General features: G+C 44.5%; 1 protein-coding gene across 1 annotated transcript; it reads right to left on the reverse strand.

Annotated features, from left to right (window-relative positions):
- Positions 1-620: 620 nt before the first annotated feature.
- PtA15_15A155 (uncharacterized protein) lies at positions 621-1,329 on the reverse strand (the record flags this gene model as incomplete). The annotated part of the gene is made up of 2 exons (XM_053163332.1): positions 621-996; positions 1,094-1,329. 2 exons carry the CDS (start codon positions 1,327-1,329, stop codon positions 621-623), a joined length of 612 nt encoding a protein of 203 aa, XP_053027318.1.
- Between the last annotated feature and the right edge of the window lie 14,531 nt (positions 1,330-15,860).

Genomic DNA, 15,860 nt, shown 5'->3' on the forward strand with positions numbered 1-15,860 from the left:
CCACACGTGCCTCCATTCCTTCTTCTTCATTGCTGAAAATTGGTTTGATTACATAATACCTTTGATTTTTACACAAGATCTTCCAAGTGCAGTCTATATCATTCCGCTGCCTTAACCTTCCTGTTGTACTCCTTGCGGTCAACCTGCCGGCTTTCAAAGAGGTCAGGAATCGGGATGCTGACCATCAACCAACTGAAAGCCTTTGTGGCGAGGCTGCTGGGTGACCGCATGGCAGCAGACCGGCAGACCTGCGGTTGGTTGGTCACAGTCATGCCGCCGTACCTCTCAACCTCAAGAGGTTAGGCGGACTGACCCTTGCGCGACGCCAACTCCGCGCTGCCCTCCATTCGCACTGCAGCCCAATAAAAGTAGCTAAGGATGATTTAATTTTATGACTTAGGACAACAGAGTTAATTATAAGCAATGTAGGAGTTGAGCAAGATTGATGAGCATGTGGAGATTCACCACCTGGGTGCTCACTTTGTTGATTCCATGCAAGCCTTCAACATGTAATCATATGGCTCCTGCTCTAATTCAACCGAATATCTGGATGATTAAATAGAAACAATCATCAGCAACATAAAGACAAGTAGGCTTCAGATGGCCTGCCAAAACCAAGTCTACCGCTGAGGATTGATTGGGGGAGACTTTGTATAGGGCACCGCGTCGCTGAAGCATCTGGGCGAGCAAGATTTTTCGGAGGGAGAGTTGGTGGTGGTGAAGCAATGGGCAATGGCAGTATCTTTACTGGAGCCAAAGGCCTGCCGGACGACCTTGGGCTTGGAGGGCTGCAGGTGGCCGGCTGGTGACAAAGGTGTCGACAATCTGGTCATTAAGCCACTGATTCTCGTGGGCGGACACTGCAACTTGGTGGTCAGCTGGAGCATTGCTACAGACGCGAGGGGCTCGTTGAAGTCAGGCCCATCCTTGATGCAGGATTTGGGCAATCTGGTAAGCAGGAAGGTCAGGCTGGGTGATCCTGCTGAGCTAGACGGTCTTGCCATTGGCATTCTTGGTCCGGTCGGTCAGCTTGTTGTTCAAAGGAGGAGACGGCTTGTTGAGGGCAGACCTAGGTCATGTGGAGATTATGGACTGTTTAGGTTGCAGGCGAGGGGGTGAGGGGTGGTGGAGGGCTGAAGAGGAGAGCAAGGCGTAGAGCTTACGTGGAGCGGTATCAGATGTGAGGACAAAGGTATTGGCATGCAGCAAAACACAGACAAATGTGAGTATGCAGCCTGGTCGACTTGCGTGCCCTAGTAACCTGGTGGGAAGCGGGGACTGACTGTGTCTGATTCTGGTTAGGTTGGGGTAATCCGGCCACATTGACATTGCCAAGATATAGTAGACCCCACGCAACAGAGGCCAGGATACCAGATGAGGTTGATGGAGGCGGTGTCAAAGTTATTGCAGCAACCTGTAATGGAAACCAGGATGATGGAGAGAAGGCAATATCACAGGAAGCCTTGCAAAACTTACAGCTGAAGGGTTCACAGCCGGGCCCGTACTACCATTGTAATGGACAACACGTGGCGCGCCTTGCAAATATGGTGGATTGATTAGAGCTGAATCCGTCAGTTGTGTGTTTCATTGTCGCAGAAGGTGCTAGTCTGATTTTGTATTCCACATCTGCTCAGAATGGCCCAGGCAGTGGCGCGGCGGTATGCGGTTGTGATGACCACGGGGTGGCTTCTGAAGGTCTGTTGAGGTGGATCGCATAGCTGGCAGGGGTGGTGGCTGTGAGCTTATAAAGGAAGGGGATGCGTGGTCTGATGGAATCCCCAGGCAACGTGAGATGCTGCACTTCCAGCTATCCGTTGTCCTCAACCCCTCCGCTGTTGCATTTGCGCAGTCTGAGGGGCAAAGAGTGGGCCCCCCACGGGTCTGCAGCCTTTGCTGCGGGCCGGGGGCCTTCACGTCCAACCTTTTTGACCCGCGCGCTTGACATGAGCTGGAGGTTGAGCCTGGGGGCACAGCACTGCTGATGTTGGAAGGCTAGGTTGCCATTTAGATTATTGGTATCATTGTATATTCTGGTTGCATTGTTTTGTTGTTGATGAGACATTGTTTTGCTTTTTTGAAATTTGTACCTTGGAGAAACCCTTGATTTTTTTTTTTTTTGATTTGGTGAGTTTACAGGGGGAACACTTGATCTTGATTTTTTTAATTGTGTAAAAACTGTGTCTTTAATAAACTTGGATAATTTATGACGTATAACGCGGCAGCCAAATGGGGCCTAAAGGATACACATTCAATTGTGATCTTGAACTTACATCCTTTTACCCCACTCTAAAAATTTCCTTGTTATTCATGCAATCATCTACCAGCTATTTATATATGCAGGGCTTTTCACATTTATCATACCTGTGTTAAGTGAGGGCAAAATCAATGGCAGGCTGCTACCCTACGCTAAACTGCCATCTAGCAAAAGCACAGCAGCTTTTGCCACAGCTCCCATTTCCCGTGGTGCTAGCAGGCTTTCTGGCACCGCTATGCTACACTAAAGTTACAACCTGCAAAGCGCTGTAACACAGCATAGCATCTGATTAGGGGTAAAAAAATTAGGAACTGGTAAATTAGACAAAAATAAAATTTGTCACCAGTGGACCCCAAAATGAGGTAGGTGAAGGACCAACACATTTTCAAAATGTTGGTTTTTTTCAAACCTGCCAATTGCCTAATGGTTTATTTGGTCAGATTTGACACCCCCTATGATTTCTGGGCAAACAGTTGGTATTAGTGCAATACCCCTAGGAGCTGACACAAAATCTGTGTAATGTCAACGGCCTGACACTGGGCTACCACTACAGTTTGCATAGTTGGACCACCATTCAAATGGACAACAGGCAGAAATATCTGTTTTCCATGCATCTCTTTGTCCACACTACCATTTCCTACTGCTTTGGTATTTTGGAAGGCCTGGTCATGTTTGGCCTGCCAGAAATTCCCTAGGTTTTTGGGCTCAGCTTGGGAAGTAATTCTATCACTCTCCCAGTAGGTACAGGATTGGAATGAAGAGTCCATCTCCATTCAGCTCTTGTCATGTGCAGGTGGAGGATGGAGTGGTCAGCTGGGTGCTGGCAAAGTATCTGGCTCATTTGCTTGGTACACTTTTTCTTCTTCTTATTCTGGACCTAAAACTGTTAGACACACAACACAAAGAGAAGTGATGTAGCCAAAAGGTCAATTCAAGTCTTTGTGAAGCCCAAATCTACAGTATATTATTCATTGGAAAGAATTCAAACACCACCAAGTGGAGCTGTAATTTTACAGAAACCATCCCAAAAGTCATCCATTCCAAAAACAAAAAAAAGCTTATCAAGTTATTGTTCTCTTCTCATGTTTGAATTTTCATTGTTTTTTTGATGTTCACATTGCAAAATAAATAGCCAAGGGAATAAAATGAGAATTGAAAAATAAGTGGTATCATGAAGTGATTGAGCAGCCTGTTTAAGTTTATGCATGGACAATTAGAAATGAATGTCCCAAGTAATAAACCAACTACTGTAATAATTCCTATCTTCAAGTTCATTGGTCTTGGGAGAATTGGGAGGTAATAGAGCAGTATAAGGCGCATAGGAGTTTCTCAATAAGTTTTTAGTTCAAAACGTTTGGGAAATATTGAGCTCAGATCCTTTTACGTACATGATACAAAGATAAATTATATCCAGATTGAACAGGATCCCCGAATGATTGAATAGACATTTCAGGTACCCAAGCCTGTAGGATTTGAAGACTCCTAGGTGATGATTTTCGGCTTGATGTGGGGCAGATATCGATCCCGGAAACATAGTGATGTTAGATTGAATATCATCCATCATGGGTTCAAGTTCTGCTTGGATCTCCAAGATCAGCTGGAGATTTGGCCCGGGGTCATTGATTAGGCTGGATTGGTTGAGTGATTGTGCGAGAGAAGTAATTTGGCAAAGGAGGAGCGGTAGGAGGTGGAATTGGAGCTGATTTAAAAGAACTTGCTTGAATTTGGCTTCATTTTGAAGAGAAAGAGACGAGAGAGATTCTTGAAGCAATTGGGTGGGACTTTCATTGGGTCAAAGAGAGTATTTGCTATGCAGACATCTAAATACCTGTACCACAAGATCTGCAGCGAGTGCATTAGAATATTGAACCAAGAATTTGAGATTTCATAAACGCGGAGCTTGATAATGTTTGATTAGACTTGATCGTACCTCCTTGGTTCCAATGCTGCTGATATTTTGCTTGCTCACCGCTTAAGTCGGTGATCTGATTCAGTTTACTCCCGCGTTTCTTGCGCTTTGCCATTTTGTGCAGACGAGGTCAGGTTATGTTGAGGTACAAGCAAGGCTAACACCAGCCTTGCCAGTTGAAGCAGGCCTCCGAGCTCCGGGGACACAAGCACTACCCCAACTGTCGGTGGACCACCCGTTCCCAGCTCTGAAAAACTATGGCCTCTGGGTCCAGCTCCTGTGGTCACGGTGCCACTCTCAGACAATCCTATTTCGCGCTTGCAGGCTGGCGCGTCTTGGCACAACAAATGACGATAGAACAGCAAGAGAACAGCCTCCAAAGAATGCAAAGGTGGAGTGAGATTTAGGTTGATGCGGTCGGCGGCGGAAAGCCAGCCGGGGTCTTCAAGCTCGATATTGGTCGAGATGCGCAGGCGTGTTGCGTCAGACGGGAGGAGCTGGCCAAGGGAGGAGAGCAAGGGAGGGTGAGGGCAGAGGTCCAGGGTAAGTTAGTGCTTGAGGGAGGTGGCGGGAAGCGGATAGAGAGCCTCAATGTCTGGGTCCCTTTTGCTGACGAGGGCAGAGACAGGCGGTGGCAGATGTGACAACGGAGTGGCTTGGCATGCTTGCAACTGGTTCTGGTTTAGCTGGAGGTATGAGGGTTTTTTGCAGTGGCAGCAGGAATCAAAGGCCCTGAAAGATGAAGAGTTGTGGACAATGTGGCGGAGGTCGCCAGGCTGGTGCGGTTGAGTTGCATAGAAGCACAACCAGACGAAGCGTTGCAGAGGGTGCGGTGGTGGTTGCCAGGCTGGAGCAGGTGAGCTACATAGGGCCATGGCAGTGGCGTTGCTCGTTGTTGAGATGATGGGGAGCGCAGCAAGCTTCAGGTGATGGCCACTGGAGTCTATAAATAGGGGGACCTGAGGAACAGGTGTTTCCCCAGGCAACTCTCCAGGCTGGCTTCCAGCTGGGGGGTTGTCTCACCCCGTCCGCTGTTGCACTTGCGCAGTTTGGCGGAGCGCTACTTGTGGACCCCCCTGTGCTTCAGGCTGGGGGTCTTCCTCTCACCGCTTTTTAACCCTGCTAGACAGGGATGGGCGGTGGGCCACGGTACACCAGCTTGCTGGTGTTGGGTGGCAGGCGCTGTGGGGATTTTTCTGTTAAAATACAACTGTTGTTTGAGTTTTTTGTAATCTAATGCAGGGTTCTCTTTATTTTTTTGCTTGTTTTTCAAAGGGGGAACCCTGGATTTTTTTTTGTGATTTGGTTAATTTGTAGGCAGACCCCTTGAAGTTTCATTCTATGATTTGCTGACTTTGATATACTTGGATTGGAGGGCATGACCCAGCAGTTGTCAATGATAAAGTGGTTATTTCCTCCTGAGATTTTCGGTTCATTGTAAATTCTCCTGTAAAACTGGTAAGAATTTTCATTCATTAGAATTTCAGAGGTGTTGATTTTGGGATTGTTGTTGTGGGTGTTGTTGAAATTGCATTTGATTTGGTTTTCTTGCATAATGTTTGGGAAAATGAACATCTGGATTAGAAAACCCTCTTGAAAATTGTTGTGATGGAATGGGAAAATGAACATCAGGGTTATAAACCCTTCTTGAAGTGTGTTGTGATGGTATGTATTCTCTAAAGTGGCTGGTCTGATGATTACCAAAGTGGCTGTTCTGTTGATTATCAAAGTGGTGGGCCTGTTGATTACCAAAGTTGTTGTCCAAAATTGATCCTGTCCTGGTAGTTTTGTGTACATGAAGATTATCTAGATCATTATAAATATGGGAAATATTGTTAAACCACCTCTTTTTTGGTATTGTGAAAAGAAAATGAAGGGTAAGAAGATGCTGCAAAATGATGTTGTGTTTCTCTGAATCTAGCTTGCTGTTCCGCAGCATAAGCTCTTCTCAATTGTTCATTGGATTGTTGCATTTTTGCAATGAAAACAGCAAAGGATTATAATCAGAACGGGGAAGTTAATTGAGGTGTGATGAGGAGAATAGTAGTGGGTGGTGTCTGATGAGTGGATTGGTTGGGGGGAACTAACAGCACATTGTGTTGATTTCGTTGTTTATATAATGTGTTAAATTGAAGGTTCAGATGGGTACAATGTGCCATTTTCAAGGTTATAGATGTGTAACCAAGTCTGATGAAGCTGATTGCTTCAACAGACTTGGTTGTTGGTGTGAAGCCAAGTCTGATGAAGCAGAATTGTTGTGGAAGTGGTTATCAATGACATTGAAGACAATTACCCAGGTGTGGATATCTGTCCAAGCAATCTGCACATCCCCAAGGGAACGCTGAACGGAGTCAAAGCAAGTCCAATGAACGGAGTCCAGGGATGGAGTATAAATTTATGGGGTCCTTCCAGCAGACTTGGAGTTGTCCACTCAGTCTTGATGGCCGCAGTCCTCCAGAGAGCGCGAGTATGCCTTGCTGAGGAGGTGTGAAGAGGCTCCAACTTCCTTCCCCCAATGGCTGGTATAAACCTAACAATCTGCTTGAATGGACTGGGTTATAGATGTCTCACCTTGTCTGTTCAAGCAAAAAGAAAATTGACGCTGGTGTTACATACCAACGGCGGTGTTACTTGCATAGACAGATTTTGTACAGGATATCAACGCCGGCGTTACTCGCATAGACAGATTTTGTATGGGTTTGTTTGGCCCCCAGACCCTATTCCTTTAGTTATATGTAGATAATGAGGATCAATAAGACCCCTTTGTATGATATGGCAGCCTTGTTTTGTGCATTTTGAAAAGAAAATGAAAGGGAAGAAAATGCTGCAACAGATCATTTCCTTTTTCTGAATGCACTTTGCCTTTATGCTGCATAAGCTCTTCTCAAATTTTCAATGAATTTTTGCATTTTTGCAATGAAAAATGAAAAGATTTGAGAATCAGAATAAGGAATTTAATTGAGGTGTGAATTGATGAGTGGGACAGTATACTCATCAAAGTGGGTGGTGTCTGATGGTCAGTTGTTGGAGTGTATGTAGCCAAGCCTGATAAAGCAGATTGCTTCAACAGACTCAGTTGTTGGTGTGCAGCTGAGTCTGATGAAGCAGATTTGTAACGGAAGTGGTTATGAATGTGTTCGCTTTTTACCGGTGACACATCTGGAAGCGAGTCTGTTCAAGCATCCGGTGCTGAACGGAGTCTCTTACAGACATGCAGTACGGATGGGTTGAACGGATTCCGTTAAACTTACAGGCACGCCGTACAAAGTTGTGGGTGTGCCGCGTCGCCATTCCGTTCCAGAAGACTGGCACACATATTTCAGAGACACAGAGCTGGCTGCTGAGCCTTGAGGGAGTCCGTTCAAGCAGTCTGATTTGAACTGCAATGGTGATGTCTCACCCAAAGCTGCTTGAACGGACTCCTTAATACAAAAAGAGCATCAACGCCGGCGTTATATGCATACCGACGCCGGCGTTACTCGCATGACATAAACTTGTACAGGATATCAACGCCGGTGTTACTTGCATGGCAGATAACTGTACAGGTTTGTTTGGCCCCCAGGGGCTATTCCTTTAGTTATATGTAGATGAAATATATAAGAACAGCTACTTTGGCACTTTTGAGCCACTTTGTGCAAAAATAAGGGTATGCAAAATGAGGAAATTTCACCACATGATAGCACATTGCCTCTAAAATATCCTCATTTTTCCAACCCTTATCCTTGCACAAATTGGCTAACAATTTCCAAAAGATCTGTTCTCATATATTTAACTACTCAACAAAATATTTGGAATTTTTGGGCAATGGGAACCTTGTTTTTAAGGCCCCCACATCCTACATTTGTTCTAGTTTTTCATGATTTTTTTAACACGGAAGAATGCTTCAAAAAACTCCCAAAAACTCCAGAGAGGTCAATTAAAAGGTGTTCTATTGATTGGTCAAAAAAAAACTTGAAACAGTTGTGTATTTCACCCGCAGTGCGCAAAGTGTTTGGGACTGCACGCACTGTGCAGTGCGCGAAGTAAGTCCGTATATTAATTAGTTTGGCTATTAATTGTCAGGATTCGGGTATTACCCCAAATCAAAGGAAGCGCAAGACCAGAAAACCTAACCCTGAAAGGGGGCGAGGTCAGTTGCTACAACCTTCAGCTCCATGCAATATGCATGTGGCTCCCAGGCAGATGGAAGAAGCAAAAGCTAATTCCTCTGCTCCTCTTCTATTAGCCACGTAGCCAATGCAGAGCCCAAGCGACCCAAGCACGACAAGCCACCTACCAGGTAAGCATGTCAGCTAGGAGAAGTGTAACTGAATAGACATACTCTTGACAGTACACTTCCATCCGACGCCAAACAAGACCAATTTGGTTCCAGCCTTTGCAATCGGATCTCCAACCCCGCAAGCAGTGGTAAGTCCATCACCATTGAGCCCTAAGTCAGAGAGATACTGAACTGACAAGTTGTATGCATGCTATGAGCAACAGACAACTGCAGTTCTGGTATTCTTGCACTTTGTATCCGCAATACTATTGCATCAGGCTCAACAAGCTAAAGTAAAAAAAGTCTTACTCAGCTCACCGTATAAGGGAGTCCAATTACTGATGAAGACCACCGTCTCATCAGCAGAACTCTGGGTTCCTCAGCTGCTTAGCAGCCAGCTTTTTTTATACTTCAGTACCCAAGCGGATCTGCTCTTAGGTACCTTAACTATTCTTATCTTTCTTATCATTGTCAACTACTTAGTTCATTATCTATCAAGAGGAATATATCTTAGTTGTGTAAAATTTATCATTAATATGCACTTGGCCAAAGATATGATGAACTTTACCCTTTGGAGGTTCTTTATTCAAGTAATATCCCCTAAAGGTTTGCTTGAATGCATCTACACAACTCGTGATAATTTGTAATGAAAAACCAAGGGTTTTGTGAGCTTGTTGGGAGTTGTGAGTGGAATGCTTGAACCTCCCAGCATCAAACATAATCCAACATATACCGTTTAACTTTCTCAATTTGATTGCAACTTAGTGATTTGGAAAAACAATAAACAGACCAGTGAAAGTATTGTCTTGGTGACCAGTGAAGGAAATCAAACCGTCCTTTCAATTGATGTTTGAGAGAAGCAAGAACACTTTTTTCAACCAGTCAGAGTTGATGTGAGGTCTGTTTGAAAATTCATTTTGAGTAAAGGATAGGTTGTTTGCAAAATTAATTTTATTAATTTTTGGCTGCAAGTCCGGATGTGAGAAAGCGGGCACCTCCAAAGCAGAAAGTCGCTTTCTTCAACCGCTGTGTTTGTGATTGAGTGGAATAATCAATGAATCACTTTGCTAGCAGATGTCCCATTTACACATATGTGATCAAGGTATGCCGGGGGATTGAGGAGGATTCCAGCCATCTTGCAAACTCTTCCTGCGTTTTCACCACAATTCTGTGACTTCTGCCACCCAATAGAGAGCATGAATCCACAAAAAATCTTGCGGAAAATTGTTATACTGCCAACAAATTGCTGAGATTCATCAAGAAAAGTCGTGATAAATTGGAGATTGGCAATTTCCTATTGGGAAAGTTCTTTGGAAGGGGTGAAGTGGATGTAAGCAATGAATTGATTGTTTTCAAATGGATATTTTTTGTTTTTAATGGCAGCATTGCTAGATTTTTTGTTTTTGAAATTTCTAGTAGATTCTTGGTTGGCCTCATTGCTGTGCAAGCATCCCTGCCTTGATGAGGGTGAAGTTCTCTAGAATAGTATGCTCTGCGGCTTCATAGTTGGCCTCTGTTGGATGATTTTTCTTGATTTCTTTGTCAGAGCTGTCAAGTGGTTTCATCAGAAGGTACAGCTTCATAGGATTGTATCCCCGGCGCATCTTCTTTGTGTTTGGGTGCAGATTGTCTCTAACGCCTTTTGCTGCTTTGGAATCTTCCTTGAACTTCTTTTTCTGTTTTCTTTGCTGGTAGATTTGCTGGGGTCTTGATCAATGATAAAAGTGAAGAAAAAGGTGTTAAGAGAAATGGTGTTTACAGAATGAAGGAGATAGCTTACGTCAACTTATGTTCCTCATCCTCAACACAATCCCTTTTATCAGAAGGCATTCTAGGGAAAACCTGGTGTGAACAGAAGCAGATATGAGAGAGGGATTGTGTTGCAATGAATAAACCCAAGACCTACTGGCAATGCTGTTCCTTTTGCTAAGGTTTGAAGTAGTTTGGTCTACGCGGGGTGCTTTGGATTTCAATGTGCTGAAAGTTGTTAGAATCTGGTGTTCTTACGGATGGTATATGGCACACTGCAACATGGCTCTTGTTTCTGCCTAGCCATTGATGATGTCACAGTTGTGAAAGCTTCAGTTTGGAAGAAGTTGACCATCCCTACTTCCAAGCTGTTGACCGTCTGTTCTTCCCTTCCTCATCTTGACAACTATCTTCCAATCAGCGGTCAAGTTTACTCTTCAATTTTGATTGCGGTTGTCTTGTTGAGGTCATGAGATGGCGGACGTGGAAGGGGGGAACTGTAGCCAGTGACCGCTTGAGCATGTTGATCCAGTGGCCTGGGGCCCCAATTTTGAGTTGTCTGCTAGTCTGCTACCATGATGTATCACCACAGTATGGAGGGCTGTCGGATCAACCCATGAGCACTACCAACCAACCACCCAGCTGGCAGCCACAAGCGTCTGTAGCCTAGTTGGTAAAGGCAGCACTCTAGTATGTGTCTCAGCATAGCTGAGGTTGTGATTTTGACTCTCACCAGGCACATCTTCATTTTACACTCTCTACAGGTTATGAGCCCAGACACCAGGGGGGGAATCAGTGGCACTCTCTAGAGAGTGCCATACTGTGATTTCTTTTGGTACTGTGATTGAACTCAACTATTGGGGCATGTGTCATGCAAGGTTAATCCCAATTGATCCTGTCTTCAACTCATTCTCATCTCAACTCTTAACCTGTGACTTAGAGTAAGGTTTTGTTAGTTACAAGTCAGGTTTGGCAAAAGCATTGTGGGAGTTAGAGCCATTTGAATTGCTCAGACAGATGTTAGGGTTAACCAAAAGCTACAAGCCCTTCAGGAAACATGAGGTAAGTAATGTTGTTGCTTGAGGCAATATTTGATTCAGGTTTTGCAATCCGCCAATAACCAAGGCCCCATCTCACCTGAGCATAGCCAGTAACAGTGCATGGTATTCCTCTTGTTAATATGGCAAAGGCCAAGGCTAGCATCTGTGTTCTCAATTGGGAGGCCAAGAAGTGTTTGATGTTTATAATCCCAAGATTTGAACAACACGTGGAGCCAGCAGCTCCACCAGGACTTAGAGGCATCACTGAGCACATACTCAGTCCTCATAGATGGAATCCCAAGGAGTTTCACGGTTGACAGGATGGAAAGCAAGATGATGCTGGCTTCCATTCCTCATTTCCAGCGGAAAAAAACCACCAAATCAGATGGCTAGGCGGCAGCAGGGAACCGGGCGACCCCCAAAATGCAGGAACAATAGTGGTGGCGTTGACGGACTCCAACCTTGCCGAACCACTGATTGATCAGAGGTGCATTCACCTGGAATGTCAACACTACCGGGCTGAACGCTCCAAGAGATTACCGCCGCAGTAGTAAACCATCCTAAGGCTGGACCTCATCAACTTTGGACCCCCTGGATTCAGACCTCATCAACTTTGGACCCCCTGGATGGCTTTCAGAGCAAGAATACCTCTTATTAGTCTGGGTCATCACCATTAGACAAGCAGCCTTGGCCTTTACAGAATCAGAAAGAAGACTACTTCAACATACCTATGGACAACCCAGCTATGTCATCCCAGTCATTTCCCATGAACCCTGGAAACAAAAACAAATCCCATTCCACCTCCCATGAAGAACCAAGTCATAGAATTTGTAAGGGAAAGACTCAGAACTGATCTCTATGAGCAATCCTTCTCCAGCTACTCCAGTTACTCCAGCCCTATTTTCTGTGTCAAAAAGCAGGATGGTAAATTGAGGATAGTCCATGATCTTCAGAAACTCAAAAAAGCCACTATCAAGGAGGCAAGCCTACTACCATCACCAGAGGAACTCATTGAATCATTCACTTGAACAGCATGCTATGTACTTGGAAATATTATGGGAGGGTAATGCCAAAAATCAGGGCCAACCCGTGACCTTTGCTGCCACAAAATTTAGCTCAACAACATTTGGGTGGACCAGATGTCAGCTATCTCCACCTTCAGAGGATCAAAATGTATGGTCAGGTGAGAAGCATGCTATAGCCTCATTGCCTAACTTGGCTATTGCAAGCCTCCCTTTGGCCCAGGCAGGGTTGTCCCGGCCATTAAAGGCCGTGTGCCCCTCAATAGCTAGTACAACCCAGCCATCAAGAGTATAGCCGCTTCCTTTGATGGCAGAGCTGAACAAGGCATTGAAGGGGGTGTGTACTCTCTTCAATGGCTGGTACAACCCAGCCATTGAGAGGAGTACCCACTCCCTTCAATGGCTTGTAAAACACAGCCAACAAAGGGAGTGTGAGCTCCTCTCAATGTTGGGTTGTATCTGCCATCAAAGGGAGTGCAAATCCTTTGATGGTTGTACACCCTTTGATGGACAGGTTTCACTGGCCATCAAAGAGTGTACAAACTCCATTCAATGGCTGTTACAATTTAGCCAATGAAGCCCTCTAATGGCCAAGGTGTAACGGCCATCAAGAGGAGCTTACACTCCCTTCAATGTCTGGTACAACTCAATCATTGTTACAGGTTCCCTACCATGGTCAAGTTGTACCAGGCATTAGGAGGAGTCCACACTCCTTTTGATGGCTGGGTTGTACCAGTCATTGAGAGGAGTGTCCCCTCCCTTTGATGGCTGACACAACTCTGCTATCAAAGGAAGTATGTATGCACTCCTCTTGATGGCAGGGTTGTCCTGGCGATTGAGGAGTCACTTCCAATGATGGTCAGTACAGCTCAGCCATCAAAGGGAGTTACCCACATTGATAGCCTAGCTGCGCACAGGCCATCTGTAACAAGGGCCAGCAATGTCACAAGGTTGTTTGATAACTTCTACCCTAATGCTGGGACAAATGTGAGGGTGGGCATGGGCAACAACCAGACTTAGGGAAGCTACACACATGTAGAAATCTTGGATTGCAGAATGGGGGGACACTTCTGAGCTGGTGAGACTACAGACTCCAACAGATGACCTTTCCATAAGCATTTTTTCCGCATACCAGAGCATGACTCTCAAAAATGATATTCTTGTGATCTGATTGGCAGGGCAGTTCCTTTCAAGAGGTGGCCAATTATTCTAATCACTGCAGATTCTCTTGACTTTGCCATTTAGAATGAACAACTTTTACAACAAGTCACACTGTGACGGAGATGCCAACTGCTGTACTCTTGTATGTTGGATCCCCATCTTCAACCCTCAGAACTAAGACAAAGAAGATCACATTCTGGCCAACAAAAAACTTTGACATGACTGGAGGCCAGTTTAACTTGGGAGAATTTCAGGTCTACTTGGATTTAAACAAAGTAAATTGTGTTACGCTATGTGTCTTTTGATCCGCTGACCACATCCAACAGACTTTGCCAGGTAAATCCCCATCAAACAAGTATACTCGCCAGGGATTCTCATGTCAAATGTCTGAAAAAATGACTGTAGCTGTACTTTCTTATATCAGTGGTAAAGATAATGGGAAGGCTTTAGCTGGACAAGAGAGCTAAATCCAAAATTCTGAGGAGAAGATAGCCAGTAAGAAATAGCGTTTGAACAGTTTGTGTTTTTTTGTAATATTTCATTTTATTGTGTTTGACTGAACTTGGCAAATTCCATAATATTCTTTGAGTCTGTTTGATTGCACCAAGTATGACGGTGAAGACTGTCCATATGTTCTGTACATCAAATACTGGGATCACCAATTCAAATGCATCCTGTCACACAATTCATCCAGATAGTCAACAACTAATGAGGACCAGCCCTCAATGGTTCTCTGAAGCCATTGCTGAATTTTGTGATGGGATGCAATTGAATTGGTGATCCCAGTAGTTGAATTCCAGAACATATGGACAGTCTTCACTGTCATACTTGGTGCAATCAAACAGTTTCATTGTGCATGGCTGTCCAACCCAACAAATGTCCCATCTGTAACCATTGAGGCTTAAGCCCAGGGATATCAGAAATCTTGATATAAAATATTCCATAATTCATTTTCCTTCCTAAAACTGGTGGAGCAATGATAAAAACTGGCAGAGCAATAAAAAAACTGGCAGAGCAATGAAAAAACTGGCAGAGCAATGAAAAAACTGGTGGAGAAATGGCTACACACGGCTATCTCAATACAAAAAAAAACAAGAAAAGCCAGGATTCTGCCTAATGTATAGATGCATGAAGGAAGAAGACAAGCAAAAGAGCCAACACATAGAAAACACATAAAAAGTCACATGCAGGGAGAAAGGGTTGAAACTCAACAAAAGAAATTAAGGTCCCACAGGGAATAATAGATAAAGTCACAGGAGTGAAAGGTTTGAAAAACAACAGAAGGAGCCACAGGTAAAAATAGATAAAAAATTAAGTGCGGTGAGAAGAGTGAGGAGTGTGCAAAATCCTGTTCCAAGATGAGGGGTTGTCCCGGTCCAGGTTTTGGTGAAAGAAAATGACCCTTTCATGTGTCTAGTTTCTTGTGTCTGGTTCCATAACTACAACAAATATATACGTCTGCGCCCTGGTGTGGAATCTTGCGCATGGTTTCTTCTGCTCCGTAAAAAGGCCTTTGAGCAGTGTAGCAAGCAGATTCTTATTGCCAATGTGGAGTAGACAAGGGTTTGTGGTGTCCCACTTAATGGCTGGTTGATCATCCACCAGGCTGCATTGATCAGAGCACATATGTGTAAGTCAATGGAATGGGGAAGTCAAAGAGGAAGTAGTAATTTACCTCTTCAGCTTTTGAACAAAGACATTCAGTTTTACACTGTATCACATCTTGTTGTGGTGGGAGTTTAAGGGGTGAGGTGGTGTAGCAGTGGGGGGGCAGGGGTATCAAGGGTATTGGATGCTCTGGTGGGTGGCTGGGGTATTACAAATGTATTATCAACAATGAAAATCCAATTAGGCAATGGAGGGTATGATGCTCTGGGGGGGGGGGGGGGGGGGGGGAAGGACCCCGGAAAGCCCCGACCAAGCCGCCTCATGTAATTTTTGCTAATTCTGGGTTTTGGATACGTGGGGAAATTGAGTTTTTCCCAATTGAATCCTATTTGGATACGTAGTACATGAGGAGGACTTTCACAATATTGTTCAAGAACCCTGTTAGATATATCCTGGAACATTAACCTCAAAACATGCTGAAGTCATGATGAATTTATGTTGAGATGATGCTTAATTGAGCTTGAGCCATGTCGGAAAGGGGTTGGAGTCAACTTGAAACCAACTCCAACTTGACTAGAGGCTTTAGTGCAGCTTTTCTAGAATGCATGTACAACTATCACACCAAGCAATTTGGGCAAATTGGCAGAAACAAAAGTCTTATACAGGTTATAACATATGCCTCAAATTTCAGATGGCTTCACTCCTTTTTACCCTACTGGCCTTAAGATATTTCAATCGGTTAAAAAAACAAAAACATAGGTTGTAATGAAGAAGAGGTATGTCCACACAATTATGAGTTTTGGGATCATTTTTTGGCTGGGTTACCTGGACCATGAAGAGCTCCCTACTGCTTCAGCTA

This window comes from Puccinia triticina, chromosome 15A (genome assembly GCF_026914185.1).
Source record: "Puccinia triticina chromosome 15A, complete sequence".
Taxonomy (NCBI): domain Eukaryota; kingdom Fungi; phylum Basidiomycota; class Pucciniomycetes; order Pucciniales; family Pucciniaceae; genus Puccinia; species Puccinia triticina.